At 45.7% G+C, this 12933-nt stretch overlaps 1 protein-coding gene across 1 annotated transcript in view; it reads left to right on the forward strand.

The window, feature by feature from the left end:
• The window catches only part of LOC147438461 (uncharacterized), a 107700-nt gene that overhangs the window by 64461 nt on the left and 30306 nt on the right, over window positions 1–12933 (forward strand). The window contains exons 3-5 of the mRNA XM_086484557.1: window positions 1924–2035; window positions 2136–2310; window positions 2989–3229. Coding sequence (XP_086340683.1) covers window positions 1924–2035; window positions 2136–2310; window positions 2989–3229 — 528 coding nt within the window. The remainder of the gene's footprint in view (window positions 1–1923; window positions 2036–2135; window positions 2311–2988; window positions 3230–12933) is intronic.

Genomic DNA, 12933 nt, shown 5'->3' on the forward strand with positions numbered 1-12933 from the left:
GCGTATTGCTGTTATAACCTGTAATAACCAGTAAGTCACCTGTTTTGACCTGAAAACATCATGTTTTGGCTGTTTCGGTGACCTTCTTGACCCTGAAAGCAAGGATCTTTGCGATGGAAGTGAAAATCGTCACGGGAAAGCAATATAGCTTGCTGTCCAGCAGCCTGCGCAGGTCCTGTTTCGGACCATAGGGCTCTGATACCAATTGAAAGCGCGAAGGAGAGGCTACCAGGAGATGCGCGAGGTGAAAGAGTGTAGGTTTGGGCCGCAAGAAGGAGATGGTGCTGCAGATCGAAAGCACAGAGAGAGAGAGAGAGAGAGAGAGAGAGAGAGAGAGAGAGAGATTTGGGAAAACCCACTTATTGGGTTTTGTGGCTTTCCCACTTTTATTATAAGTGACTTTAAAAAATGTGTCCAGGACAAAGTATAAAAATGTACATAAAGGGGGTTATTTAGGCCTTTAACCCAACACTTTGCAATGATTAATGATAAATAAATACGGAAAGGGGCGCCAGATTTTGGGGCCAATACCTCTGGGTACGGAACTCCGGCGAGCCATGTCGACTCTCTCTCTCTCTCTCTATTAAAGTTTATGAAGTGTTTTAAGCGATTCTCTCTTGTGTCGTGCCAGATTCACGACTTGGGATGTCCACGTTTGTTATAGCAGGAGCCTAATGGCCATGGAACTGAGCCAAAACCCAAGGCTAAACATGGCTAGACATAACCCGACATGTGAACCTACCTCACACTGAACGGGCACAACCACAAAACAGCCTTCACTCCCTAGCACCTGTCCTTGGGAGAAACTGGGACCTACTGGACGAATCCGGAGAGATGCCTGAACTCTAACAATACCTCAATGCATGGACTGACTAGACTCTACGGGAATGTACTGCCACGGCATCTCTTTGGGATGACGTTCCTCCGGGGCTGATTTGATGTAGCCATGAGACCCAACTCGATGTGGGCACCAGGGTGAAGATCTGGTACTGATTGCACACCCAATGTGAGAGGATTCAATGGCTAGAGATCTTTAGTGAGGCAAATGGTGGGCTGAATGGTAGGACAGGGCATGAGAAAATAGTTTATCCAGGGGGTCTCTGAACAATTTCTTGCTTGCTTACAAAAACAAGCGCTTCAGGTATTGCTTGTTTGCTTAGAATCTGGAAGAGCAAGGCGAAAATTTTGGTTTGTAGGTAGTTTCTGGTGATCTCAACAGCTTTGCAAAGAGGTTTCTGCCCCTTGTTCTTCTTCTGGTTTTCTGTCACCTGTGGAGTGTAATTGAAACTCAATTAGTTTTGATAGTGTACCTTCTGATCATGAATTAACTTCATAAAAGCTTGCACTTACTTAGGGCTATGATGATATCACGTTGGGATGTTGTAGCTGCTGTACATGCCATGCAATGAAGCTAAGGTTGCATGTTGTCAAATTTTCACCATCGCGTTAATTTAGTTATGGTTATGTTGTGCTTCTCATTCTTCCTGTTAGGACAAGCAGTGAACACACGATTGCATGTTGTCAAGTTTTCAACATTAGTAGTTTGGTTATTTTTTGCCTCTTCTAGGTCAGTACGTACTATCATTTTATTCTTTAGCTTACATAAGGGCTCAATAATTTTTTCTAATGTATTTTGTTTTGTTGTTTTTTTGAATCTGAAATGTAAGATTCAAGTCTTATGCTGTCTTATTGTCATCGTGACTGTCTAAAAGTTGAGTACTTGTTTCAAGGTTTGAGCCAAGTAAGCTTTTCTTGCTTACTTAGCCTGGGTATCTTTTGAAAGCATTTTTAATTAAATGCTCCTTTAAAAAAATATAGTTAATTAATGTTTTAAGAAATAAGGTATTTAGTGAATTAATTTTTCTTCTTTGTCCGTTTCTCGTGTGTCTTTCTGACCTTATAATTCACCATCGAAATATGTAGGAATACTTTCCATATTTGGTTCTGGCTTCTTTTTACTGATCCAAGTGATTATCTTGCTGGACTTCACTCATAACTGGAATGCAGCATGGGTTGCCAAAGATGAACAGTTCTGGTATAAGTTCAGTTCAGTCTCATACTCAATGCGAGTGTATAGATTTAATATGGGGAGTTCCTCTTTTGAGACTCACTTTTGTTCCTTAATTTGTATGTAGGTATGTTGCATTGCTTGTGGCTTCTGTGATAAGTTATCTTGGGACTTTCACATTGTCAGGGTTCCTTTACTATTGGTTCAATCCCTCTGGCGAATCCTGCTCGTTGAATGTGTTTTTCATCACAATGACTCTTATACTGGCTGCCGGGTTTTGTATAGCGTCACTTCATCCCAAAGTACATTTTTGACTTGGTCTCTTGGGAATAATCTGAGTTGCTTTAATGTGTGTTTGATCTGATAATAGTTTCCCAACGTAATGGTTTGTCTGTTTGCACATTTCTAATTGTATGCTTCCTTTGTGTTGCCAACACCTGCATGCTTGGTTTGTCTGTTAAACATCTAAAGAGATTGATTTGAAGGCTTTGAATTGTAGTGATCATTGAGATTTTGTTGTGGTAATGCTGCTGCATTTCATGAATTATTGATTTGTTATTATCTGGTTGACCTGTGCTTTCTCAAAAATCTCAAATGGTAAAAAATGGCCATGCAAAGATTCTCCTAGATTTTTTGCATGGGGCAGGGATCATTGAAAGCCAGAATGATGCCTTTAACATGGCTTTTATCGGAATATTAGCGAAGACATAAGGTGTTTTTTGTGCCTTCAGGAATATGGTTGAAACTTTGTGGTGGAAATGATGCTATCATTTGTTGCATTAGACTACCATCCTAAACAGCATGCTTTTCTTCAAATCTTATTTTGATTTCACCAACAGTGAGTAATGTAGGATTTTGTGCAAGCAATTTTTGTTAAGAAAAACATCAAATTTTTTCTTGAGTCACAATGTTCTGTGGAGGTGCAATTACAATTGACTCACGTGGGCTGGCATACGGTATATCTGTTTCCTTTTTAACAGGTCAATGGGAGCCTTTTGCCAGCGGCAGTCATTTCGTTGTACTGTGCATACGTGTGCTACACAGGGCTTTCAAGTGAACCTCGTGATTATGATTGCAATGGGTTGCATAACCACTCAGCTGCAGTATCAACAAGCACTCTTGTTTTAGGGATATCGACGACTATTCTTTCAGTTGTGTACTCTGCCGTCAGGGCTGGGTCTTCAACAACCTTCCTTTCTCCTCCATCTTCTCCTCGTGGAGGTAATGTTTATCTATAGGTGCTTATTTGATATACTTTTCTGACTGATTTTTATTCAATTACTTTTCTACCTAGTGTAAGGTAGGGCATGGGCTGCTAGGAGGCCGGGTTTAAGGTGGGAAGTACTCTCTCTCTCTCTCTCTCTCTCTCTCTCTCTCTCTCTCTCTCTCTCTCATGATTGTACTACCTTGAGCATATAGACATGCATATACCCCTAGAGATAGAGCTCCATCCCTCCTCAGATACTCCATTACCTACATTCAATTCAGTTTTGTATCAGTTTTGTTTCATTTGTCTTTCCGATAGACGGATGACATACACACCATGTACATTTGATTTGTCTCATAGGCCGATTTCGGCCTGACATAGACGTTAAAAATCTTTCTTTCTTTCTTTCTTTCTTTCTCTCTCTCTCTCTCTCTCTCTCTCTCTCTCTCGCCATGCCTGCCCGCCACGGTCCTTGCCAGCCTCGCCAGCCCTGCCCCACTGTGCAGCCCCTACACCCCCTGTAGCTGCCCAGGCGCCACTCCTGTGGAGGCCTGCGCTGCTGCTGTCTCACCCGCTGCTGCTGTTTCACCCCCTGCGCACGCCACTGCTGCTGCTGCTCTCGCCATGCCTGCCCGCCGCCAGCCTCGCCAGCCCTGCCCCACCGCGCAGCCCCTGCACCCCCTGTAGCTGCTCACACGCCACCCCTGTGGAGGCCTGCGCTGCTGCTGTCGCACCCGCTGCTGCTGTTTCAACCCCTGCGCGCGCCCGCTGCTGCACCCGCTGCACCCGCTGTGGCTGACCTGCTGCGACTGCACATTGCCAATGCTGTAGCACCTGCCGCTGCCTCACTGTTGCAGCATTGCCAACTGCACCAGGCCCGCTCCCTCCAACCACACACACACACACACACACACACACACACACACACATTCACACTCACATTCAGCCACATACATATCCACACAATCACAGCCACATTTATTCTCATTCTCAACAATGATGAGAGCAAGGAAGAAATGGGGAAGGAGATGAGCAAACTCGACGACAAGATCAAGGAATACAAGAAGTCATCGGATACCACTCTAAACACCATTATCCACCGGATTTCCAAACTAGAGAAGGAAGGGGAGACCTATATCAAAGAGAGGGAATCATGGAAGAAAGAGAAGGAGAGATGGGAGATGGAGGAGGAGCAAGAGAAGGAAGAATGGCGGAAGAAACAAGAGGAATGGGCCAAAGAAAGAGAAGACATGAGGGAGCAAATTGAGGTCCTCAAAGCCTCGATTGCATCCCTCACCCCCGAAGAAGGCGAGATGCACACGGACCCGAAGGGAGCCCTCAAAGAAGAACTCACCAAAGCTTGACCGCTAGCATCGAGGACAAATTGGAAGCTACTAAAAAGGGGTGGGTCGAAGTAGTCAAGAAGAACATCAAGGAGGAGGCAAGAGAGGAGGAAGTCCTCATTGTGCACACTACCCTTGAGGAAGAGAAGATGACACGAGCCCGATGCATCAACATTCGCGTCACGGGCATTTTAGAAAAAGAAGGCCTCACCCCCGAGCTTGATGGAAAGGCTTTATGCAAGAAACTCGGATAAAGGAAGAGGAATCACCCCCTTTCCTCAAAGCTTGGAGAGCGGGTAAAGGTCTCACAAGGAAGAGGGCCCTCATCCTACACTTCTCCTCCGAAGAAGCACGGGCTACTTTCCTTCGCAAGAGGGTGATCTTGAGAGGACTTGATGGACCACCTACCTAGACGACGATCTCACACCAATGCAAGTGACACACCGACGCGCATGCATGCCTATAGTACACCAAGCTTGCAAGGAGGGGAAGAGGGCTTCATACAGAGATGACCAAGTCATCATTGATGGCAAGGCGGTAGCATAGGGACTCGCGGCCTATGGAACACTCTACGAGGAGATACTTATGGCAATTTGGAAGTGCAATGGCTCTCTATGGACACACCCAGGGGGACTGGAAGAGGTGATGCATGGTAGAGACATCATTCTACTCACAGAGACACACGAGAGCTCAGAGAGAGAGAGTCTACCCCAAGTACAGGACTATCAATGGGAGTCTACACACAGGAAGTATAACCGGCCTGTACAACGTAGAGGGCGGTACTATTTCAATTACCTGTTAACTTTACACAGAGCACTGGGAAGGAAAGAGAACACAGTTGCGTCCAGCGACTAGAATGCCACTGTGCACACGAGACCGACACCCTGTAGGCCCCAAAGACTGGCGCCCCTTTCGGTATTTCTTTATTCAAATTAAGGTAGACGATCCGACCACTTAGCACAAGCTTTCACAAAGCTGTCCAAACCTGGCGAGGGCTGAAAACGCAGGTTTTCGACCTGATTTTGGCAGCATAACCCCTGTAGGTCAAAAGCACCTGTCTAGGACGGATTCCCTCGCCATCTAGAAGCTTTCTGGTGAGCTGTCACAGAAATTCAGCGGGCTGTAATTCTCTGTTTTTCACTGCCGGGTGCCCAAAAGCCTGTACGTGCATCCCAAGGCTCTCACGAGGCTCCCCCGGGGTTCCCTTGCAGTTTAGGTGCGAAACCCTAAACCTGCAGAAAAACACAGCAGGCTGTTTTTAGCGGAGCGAACACGCCTACGCGTGTCCCAAGGGCTCCCGCACGCAATGGGACAGTTCCCTTGTGAATTGGACGAGTTTTCACGCGAGAAAACTCTCCGAACTCGCAATCTTTCGCGATGGAACTGTGCGTACCTATGGGGGAGTAGCAATTAGCTAATCCGGTTCCTGTTCAGAAGGCTCTTGCCTTGGCAAACGCGCATAAACCCCCAGAACTGTACATGTTCATCTGAGTAGCCCAACTAGTGGGGCATTACCATATGTGCCAAAGGGGAGAGAGAGGTGCACGAGATCAAGTCATTGGGCTACATGAGACAGAGGAGAAGGTAAGCTTTCCATTAAAGCTGTAGACCTGCACCCACTACTCACACACACACTGTAGGTCACTTTTTATGAGCAAAAATCAACCCCAGCCTCAAATGGGCGCCCCCTCCAGTTGAGGTGTCCTGCAAATGGCTCTACAACTGCCAAGTGTCCAGTTTGCCCGTTTGAGTTAATTCCCTAGTTCCCACTCACTTATAAAGTTGTAATGACTTTCCGAGTGGCCCAGATTTCATCTGGCTACTCATCAGAATTCAATGCTAACTCTCCCGACCAGTCCCCGACTGACCGATCCAGACTCCCAATGTGAGAAACCTATTCGGCCGCAACCGTTTCACACTGGCCATGCAATGTCCACTTGCACCTTTTCAAGGGTCCTGGGGAAACAAGTAAAAATAAAAATAAATAAAAATATCTAGTACTTATTTATTGAAGGCAATAGGAAAAATACACCTCTCGGTGACAGGAAGTGTACACGGCACAACGCCTCGAGAGGATCTGGCGGAGTACAGTCCTCTACTGCCGCTCACTTCACAACAGGATACAAATAGTAGCACGCGATCCAGAAGCACGCTACATGTGGCTTTTCCATGGCCTAGGTAGCCCGAGATCGGCTTACACGAGGATATGAAGCGCTAGCCACCTTGGAGCGCAAATGCCATCAGGCCCACTTCTAGGAGCCCCGCACCAAGGGGTGGCTTTTTGACACACTAGTCACACCTGCCATGATGTATGCAGCCGCAGTATGGGCACCAGGGCTATCAGCATCTCTATGGTCACAGATAGAGCGCCCACAGATCATCATGATCTCTCGTTCCTCCACAACAAACCCTCAGTACCACATGACATCATCAGAGCAGAGCTAGCTGCACCACCGATGCTAGTAGAGGCCCTCTTTAAGACGGTTTGTTTTATCCAGCGCATGAGAGAGCTCCCACCAGTCAGACTCACCCACAGAGCTTTTGAGGCATCGATATAGCTGCATCAGGAGGGGAACACGAGGACATGGTACTCACAGGTCAGAGTGGTTTACATCCCATGGCTTGGACATCACGGATCTGCCTCCTTTTCAGTATGATCTTGACTCCCCTCACATACGCCTCTCACATAGCGAGGGGAATCGAGCTCTCGAACAGGATCACTGGCAGCTATGCATTAGGGAGACATGGATCACACCCAGAGAGTCTCTTCCCACGAAGAGACAGTATTACAGAGACCACTTCCTAACCATTCTAGCAGATGGGTTCATCCACAGACCGAGATACATGGATGTCTACATGCCACATAGAGCACGGGTCGCCATTGGACAACTCAGAGCATCATCACACCAGCTAGAGATTGAGGTAGGGAGAGCTGCACATGTTCCCAGAGCAGAGAGGATATGGAGACTTTGCACAGCAGAGGTTGAGAGCGAGGAGCATTATGTATGCAGATGTAGAGCATATGAGGAGATTAGAGGCAGATATCCGACCTTGTTTGTAGATCAGCCCACTCTACATCCGATTTTGAGTCCAGAGACCAGTTGCAGTTCGGCCGCTTCCTCATAGAGGCATAGCAACATTGAGACTTCCTCCTCTAGGCGGCATTAGGTGTGAGATGAGAGTGCCAGACATAGCTCACAGACTTTTTTCAGAGGCCCACAACAGCACCAACACCTCCGACCATCCAGAGAGGAGTGACTCTACAGTAGGCTGAGGAGGTCCGAGCTCGCAGACCCCCACGTACCCATGGACGTAGGGCACCTCGCCTACACCAGAGAGATTCAAGAGATCCAGGAGCACTACTATAGATCTTTGGAGGAGCGACGTATTCGAGCTTTTGTAGATCCAACCGCCATCTTACGTGGATTGTTCACACCCTATCCGCCCATGCATTATGTATTACATCCTGACTATGGGACTGGATGGAGCTAGAGATAGGATAACATCTCATGATTGTATTTACCCCAGCATATAGGTTTGCATCTTTCCCCAGTTTTGGAGTTCCCCCCCCCCAACCCTTGTATCGCTTACCTCCTCCCCCAGTCATTACACAGGATAGCTTACTTTTACTTTTGTAGCTTTTATCCTTTATGGATACACAGAGGACACCCACCTCATGTACTTTGATTTGTGTCAATGGCCGACTTTGGCCTTTTTATAGATGTTAAAAAATCTCTCTCTCTCTCTCTCTCTCTCTCTCTCTCTCTCTCTCTCTCGGATAGATCTTTGAGGTTCTCTTGGGGTTGTTATTATGACTTCAAAAACTTCTCCTCATGGGCATGAGGAGAATGTCATAATAACAACCCCAAGAGAACCTCAAAGATTGAAATCTACCGTTTGGTAGATTGGCCATGAGTTATAACTTATCCCAGCTCCCTCCTAAATAGTTCAACACTTGTCGGATAGATCTTTGAGTTCTCTTGGGATTGTTCCTAGGATGTTAGAAACCTCTCTCTCTCTCTCTCTCTCTCTCTCTCTCTCTCATCTTACTATTCATGTGGTAGGGCTCAAAATATATTTCGAGGACGTTGGCCATTTCATGAGCAAGAGGGAAGGAGCAATCCTAAACTTGTTATTTTTGGTCATAACTTGTTATTTAAGTATCCGTTTTGTATCCCGTAAGTAGTTGTGGATGAAGCTTGACATAATGAGTGGCATGTGCTACATTCTCCATTTTAGTTGCAAACAAAAAGGCCAAAACTATCAAGGGCTCAATCATTAAACAACTAAAAATGTGTTGAGTTATTGCAAATATTCTAAACAAAATTCGTGCATCTTAATTTGCAAGGAGTGTACGAGATTTATAGTGCCACAAAAAGGACCTTAGTCATACTCCATGCATAGGTTACAATTCTACATTACATCCTCAACAAAAGGCTGAAAACTTCAAGCTAATGGCTCAAGCTTCGTAATTGTCATATAGCTTGTAAAGGCGCTTGTGGATTGCCCCTAGAGTGCTGGTAGAGCTCGATCAAGCATCGAGAGCAGGCCATCGGGAGTGGATGTTGAGTACGTTCGAGGTTGATGGGTGAGGACGCATAGGATCGAAGTGTGCATGGGTGGCTGCTCTAGTGTGGACAGGTAGGCGACGAGTATATACTATATGGCCAGGCCTTGAGGTGTTATGCACACAGATTATGCATATTATGAGTGGTGCATGGTGCACTCTCTAGCCCTCTACGGTTGGGGAACATGTTACACGCTTGGACACTCTAAGCGAGAAATCAATAGCAACACATGAACAGAAGCTACAAAATCACTGAGCTTGATGCATTGGCCCCAAAGATTGGCGCCCCTTTCGATATTTCTTTATTATTACACTTCGCAAAGTACAACTCGCGAGGGTCCAACTTTCTCTGAGACTTTGCATCTAGATGCTCCCTGAGGAGTGGCCCTAGGGCACTTATAAAGGTACAAGGGATGTATAACCGGCCCGTACAACGTAGAGGGTGGTACTATTTCAATTACCTGTTAACTTTACACAGAGCACTGAGAAGGGAAGAGAACACAGTTGCTTCCAGCGACTAGAATGTCACTGCGCACACGAGACCGACACCTTGTAGGCCCCAAAGACTGGCGCCCCTTTCGGTATTTCTTTATTCAAATTAAGGTAGACGATCCGACCACTTAGCACAAGCTTTCACAAAGCTGTCCAAACCTGGCAAGGGCTGAAAACACAGGTTTTTGACTGGATTTCGACAGCATAACGGCGCAAAAACCCCTGTAGGTCAAAAACACCTGTCTAGGATGGATTCCCTCGATATCTGGAAGCTTTCTGGTGAGCTGTCACAAAAATTCAGCGGGCTGTAATTCTCTGTTTTTCACTGCTGGGAGCCCAAAAGCTTGTACACGCATCCCAAGGCTCTCACGAGGCTCCCCCGATGTTCCCTTGCAGTTTAGGTGCGAAACCCTAAACCTGCAGAAAAACACAGCAGGCTGTAATTCCCTGTTTCGGATCGTTTTTAGCGGAGCGAACACGCCTACGCATGTACCAAGGGATCCCGCACGCAATGGGACAGTTCCCCTGTGAATTGGACGAGTTTTCACGCGAGAAAACTCTCCAAACTCGCAATCTTTCGTGATGGAACTGTGCGTACCTGTGGGGGATTAGCAATTAGCTAATCCGGTTCCTGTTCAGAAGGCTCTTGCCTTGGCAAACGCGCATAAACCCCCAGAACTGTACATAGGTCAAATGAGAAGCCCACTAGTGGGGCATAACATACTGTACGTAGGGGAGAAAGAGAGCAGTATGTAGCGTGCGGGGCATCATTCCCGTCACCATACTGTGCATAGAGGGCAAGGTAAGCATTCCATAGCTTCTGTACCTGCTACAATCCACCTGAGGCTGAAAATGGCGCCCCCTTTGTTGATATGCAGCTCGTTTTTGCCTCCCAGAGTGGCGAAATCGCTCACAGGCTGACACGTCGCCTAGTTTCCGAGTTTGTGCTTTCCCTGCTAAAAATATCTCAACTGGTGCGTCAGTTGACTTGGCAGCAGAGCAATAAAATGTTCCCCTTGTCATTCCAAAGCTAATGACGCGAACACATTTTCTGGTCAAAAATAGCAGTTCCCTAAATTTTAGGAGATGCTTCCATGGCGTCCCTATCGGTCTCCTGACCATCATTGAAGACTACCATTTGACCACCATCTACAATGTGGATTAATTTACTGGCCCCTTTCAACTTATAAAGTTGCAGTGACTTGACGAGTGGCCCAAATTCCAGTTTGGCGCACACGAGCTTCCATACTCATCAGAATTCAATGCTAACTGGCCCGGGCAGTCCCTGTCTGACCGACCTAAATCCCCGATGTGAGAAACCCATTTGGCTGCAGCCGTTTCACACTGGCCATACAATGTCCACTTGCACCTTTTCAAGGGTTTTGAGACAAACAAGTAAAAATAAAATAAATATATCTAATACTTATTTACGGAAGGCAACAGGAAAAATACACCTCCTGGTGACACTGACACACCCCACCCTTGAAATACTGCAAGCGACCTCGCTTGCATGCCAATAATACATGCAGATATCTCCTGATATCACATATATTCTATGATGGGAATCCAAGATATACATGCTTTCGGAAATGTAGAGTTGGACGATTAAACAATCCCACCAACCTGGCTACGATACATATATCAAGCATAGAAGTCTTCTAGTGTACTCTTGAGCACAAACTTCTCTAGCTAAATTCTGTATGGAAAGAGTAGATACAATTGCTTAACTACTCTCTTGAGCATCATGAACCATGCTCTTGCCTTGCTCCAAAAAGGTTGCATCAAGTCACTGTGGGTTCCATTTGAAAGGCTTCAAGATACAATTGCAATAGCTGAGGTGAATCAAGCAATTCAAACTCTTCCATCCATTTGGCATCTAATGATGGATAGTTCTTGAACTTCACCAAATAGCGTCTTGCAACTTTTCCTCTAACCTTTTTTCTTTATGTGCCAATATCTGTTCAGGAACAAGGATTTCATCCAATTCTTCCACTTCGGGTTGTTCCTCATCAAGTATATTCTTTGGCACATCACCAACAAAGGGCCTTAGAAGGCTGACATGAAAAGCATTATGTATTTTCCAGCCATCTGGTAGCTTTAACCTGTAAGCTACATCGCTGATCTTTTCTGAAATCTGAAAAGGACCATAATATTGCATACTGAGCTTAGGAAACAAGCGTTCCTTTCCTTTCCTTTTCCTTAACCTGGCCTTTTCAAAGCGCAAAAGTACCCAATCACCAAGTGAAAATACAAGTTCACGACGGTGACGATCAGCAGCTTTGCTTAGCTGGAGTCTTCTCAAGAGCAATCTTTATCTTCCTGTATGTTTCATCCATATCTTGCACATACTTGTCTGCCTCAAATATCTTGTCCTTAGTCTGCAAAATGGGTGGGACTTTCTTTCCTCCTTCCACTATCTCAAATGGTGCCTTACTTGTTGATGTATGCAGAGTGTTATTGTAAGCATATTCAACCAATGGGAGATGGTGTTCCCAAGTTGCCTTGTGCTCTGAGACATAACATTTGAGCAGGTCCAAGACAGTAGAATTTGCCTCTTCTGACTGTCCATCAGTTTGCGGATGAAACGAAGAAGAGAACTTGAGCGTACTGCCCATGTTCTCAAACAATGCCTTCCAAAAAAGACTCTTCATACGTGGATCCCTGTCACTGACAATTGACTGAGGCATCCCATGATATTTAAAGATATTGCTCATGAATATCTTGACCATGTGTTCTGGCTTTATCTTCTTCCTAACAGGAATGAAATGGGCCTGCTTACTGAACCTACAAATGATAGTCCAAATCCCATCATTTCCTGTTTGCGTCCTTGGAAGATCAAAGATAAAGTCCATTGCTATACTTTCCCATGGCCTATCAGGGATCGGCAATGGCTGCAACAATCCCGGTTGCTTTTGTCTGTCAAATTTGACTTTTTGGCATACTAAGCATGATCTTACAAATGTGTCAACATCTTGACGCAAAGCTGGCCAATAGAAGAATGCCTCAACCCCTTTCACTGTCGCATCAATTCCACGATGCCCAGCATAAGGTGGAGCATGACTTTCCATCAAAATCTTTGGCCGTAACTGTTTAGTAACGCATAACTTTCCATGCATCATGAGAAAGTCATTCTTAAGCATATAGTGCTCATGATGTTGCCCATCAACAAGCTGGTCATAGATCCTTGGAAAATCTGAATCTTCAGCATATTATGTCTTCATTTTGTCTAGTTCACAATGGTACGGAATTGACACTGCTGAAATTTGGGGCTTTCGTGACAACGCATCAGCCACCACGTTCTTTTTCCCTTGCACAT

This window comes from Adiantum capillus-veneris, chromosome 16, assembly GCF_014529385.1.
Source record: "Adiantum capillus-veneris isolate H3 chromosome 16, ASM1452938v2, whole genome shotgun sequence".
Taxonomy (NCBI): domain Eukaryota; kingdom Viridiplantae; phylum Streptophyta; class Polypodiopsida; order Polypodiales; family Pteridaceae; genus Adiantum; species Adiantum capillus-veneris.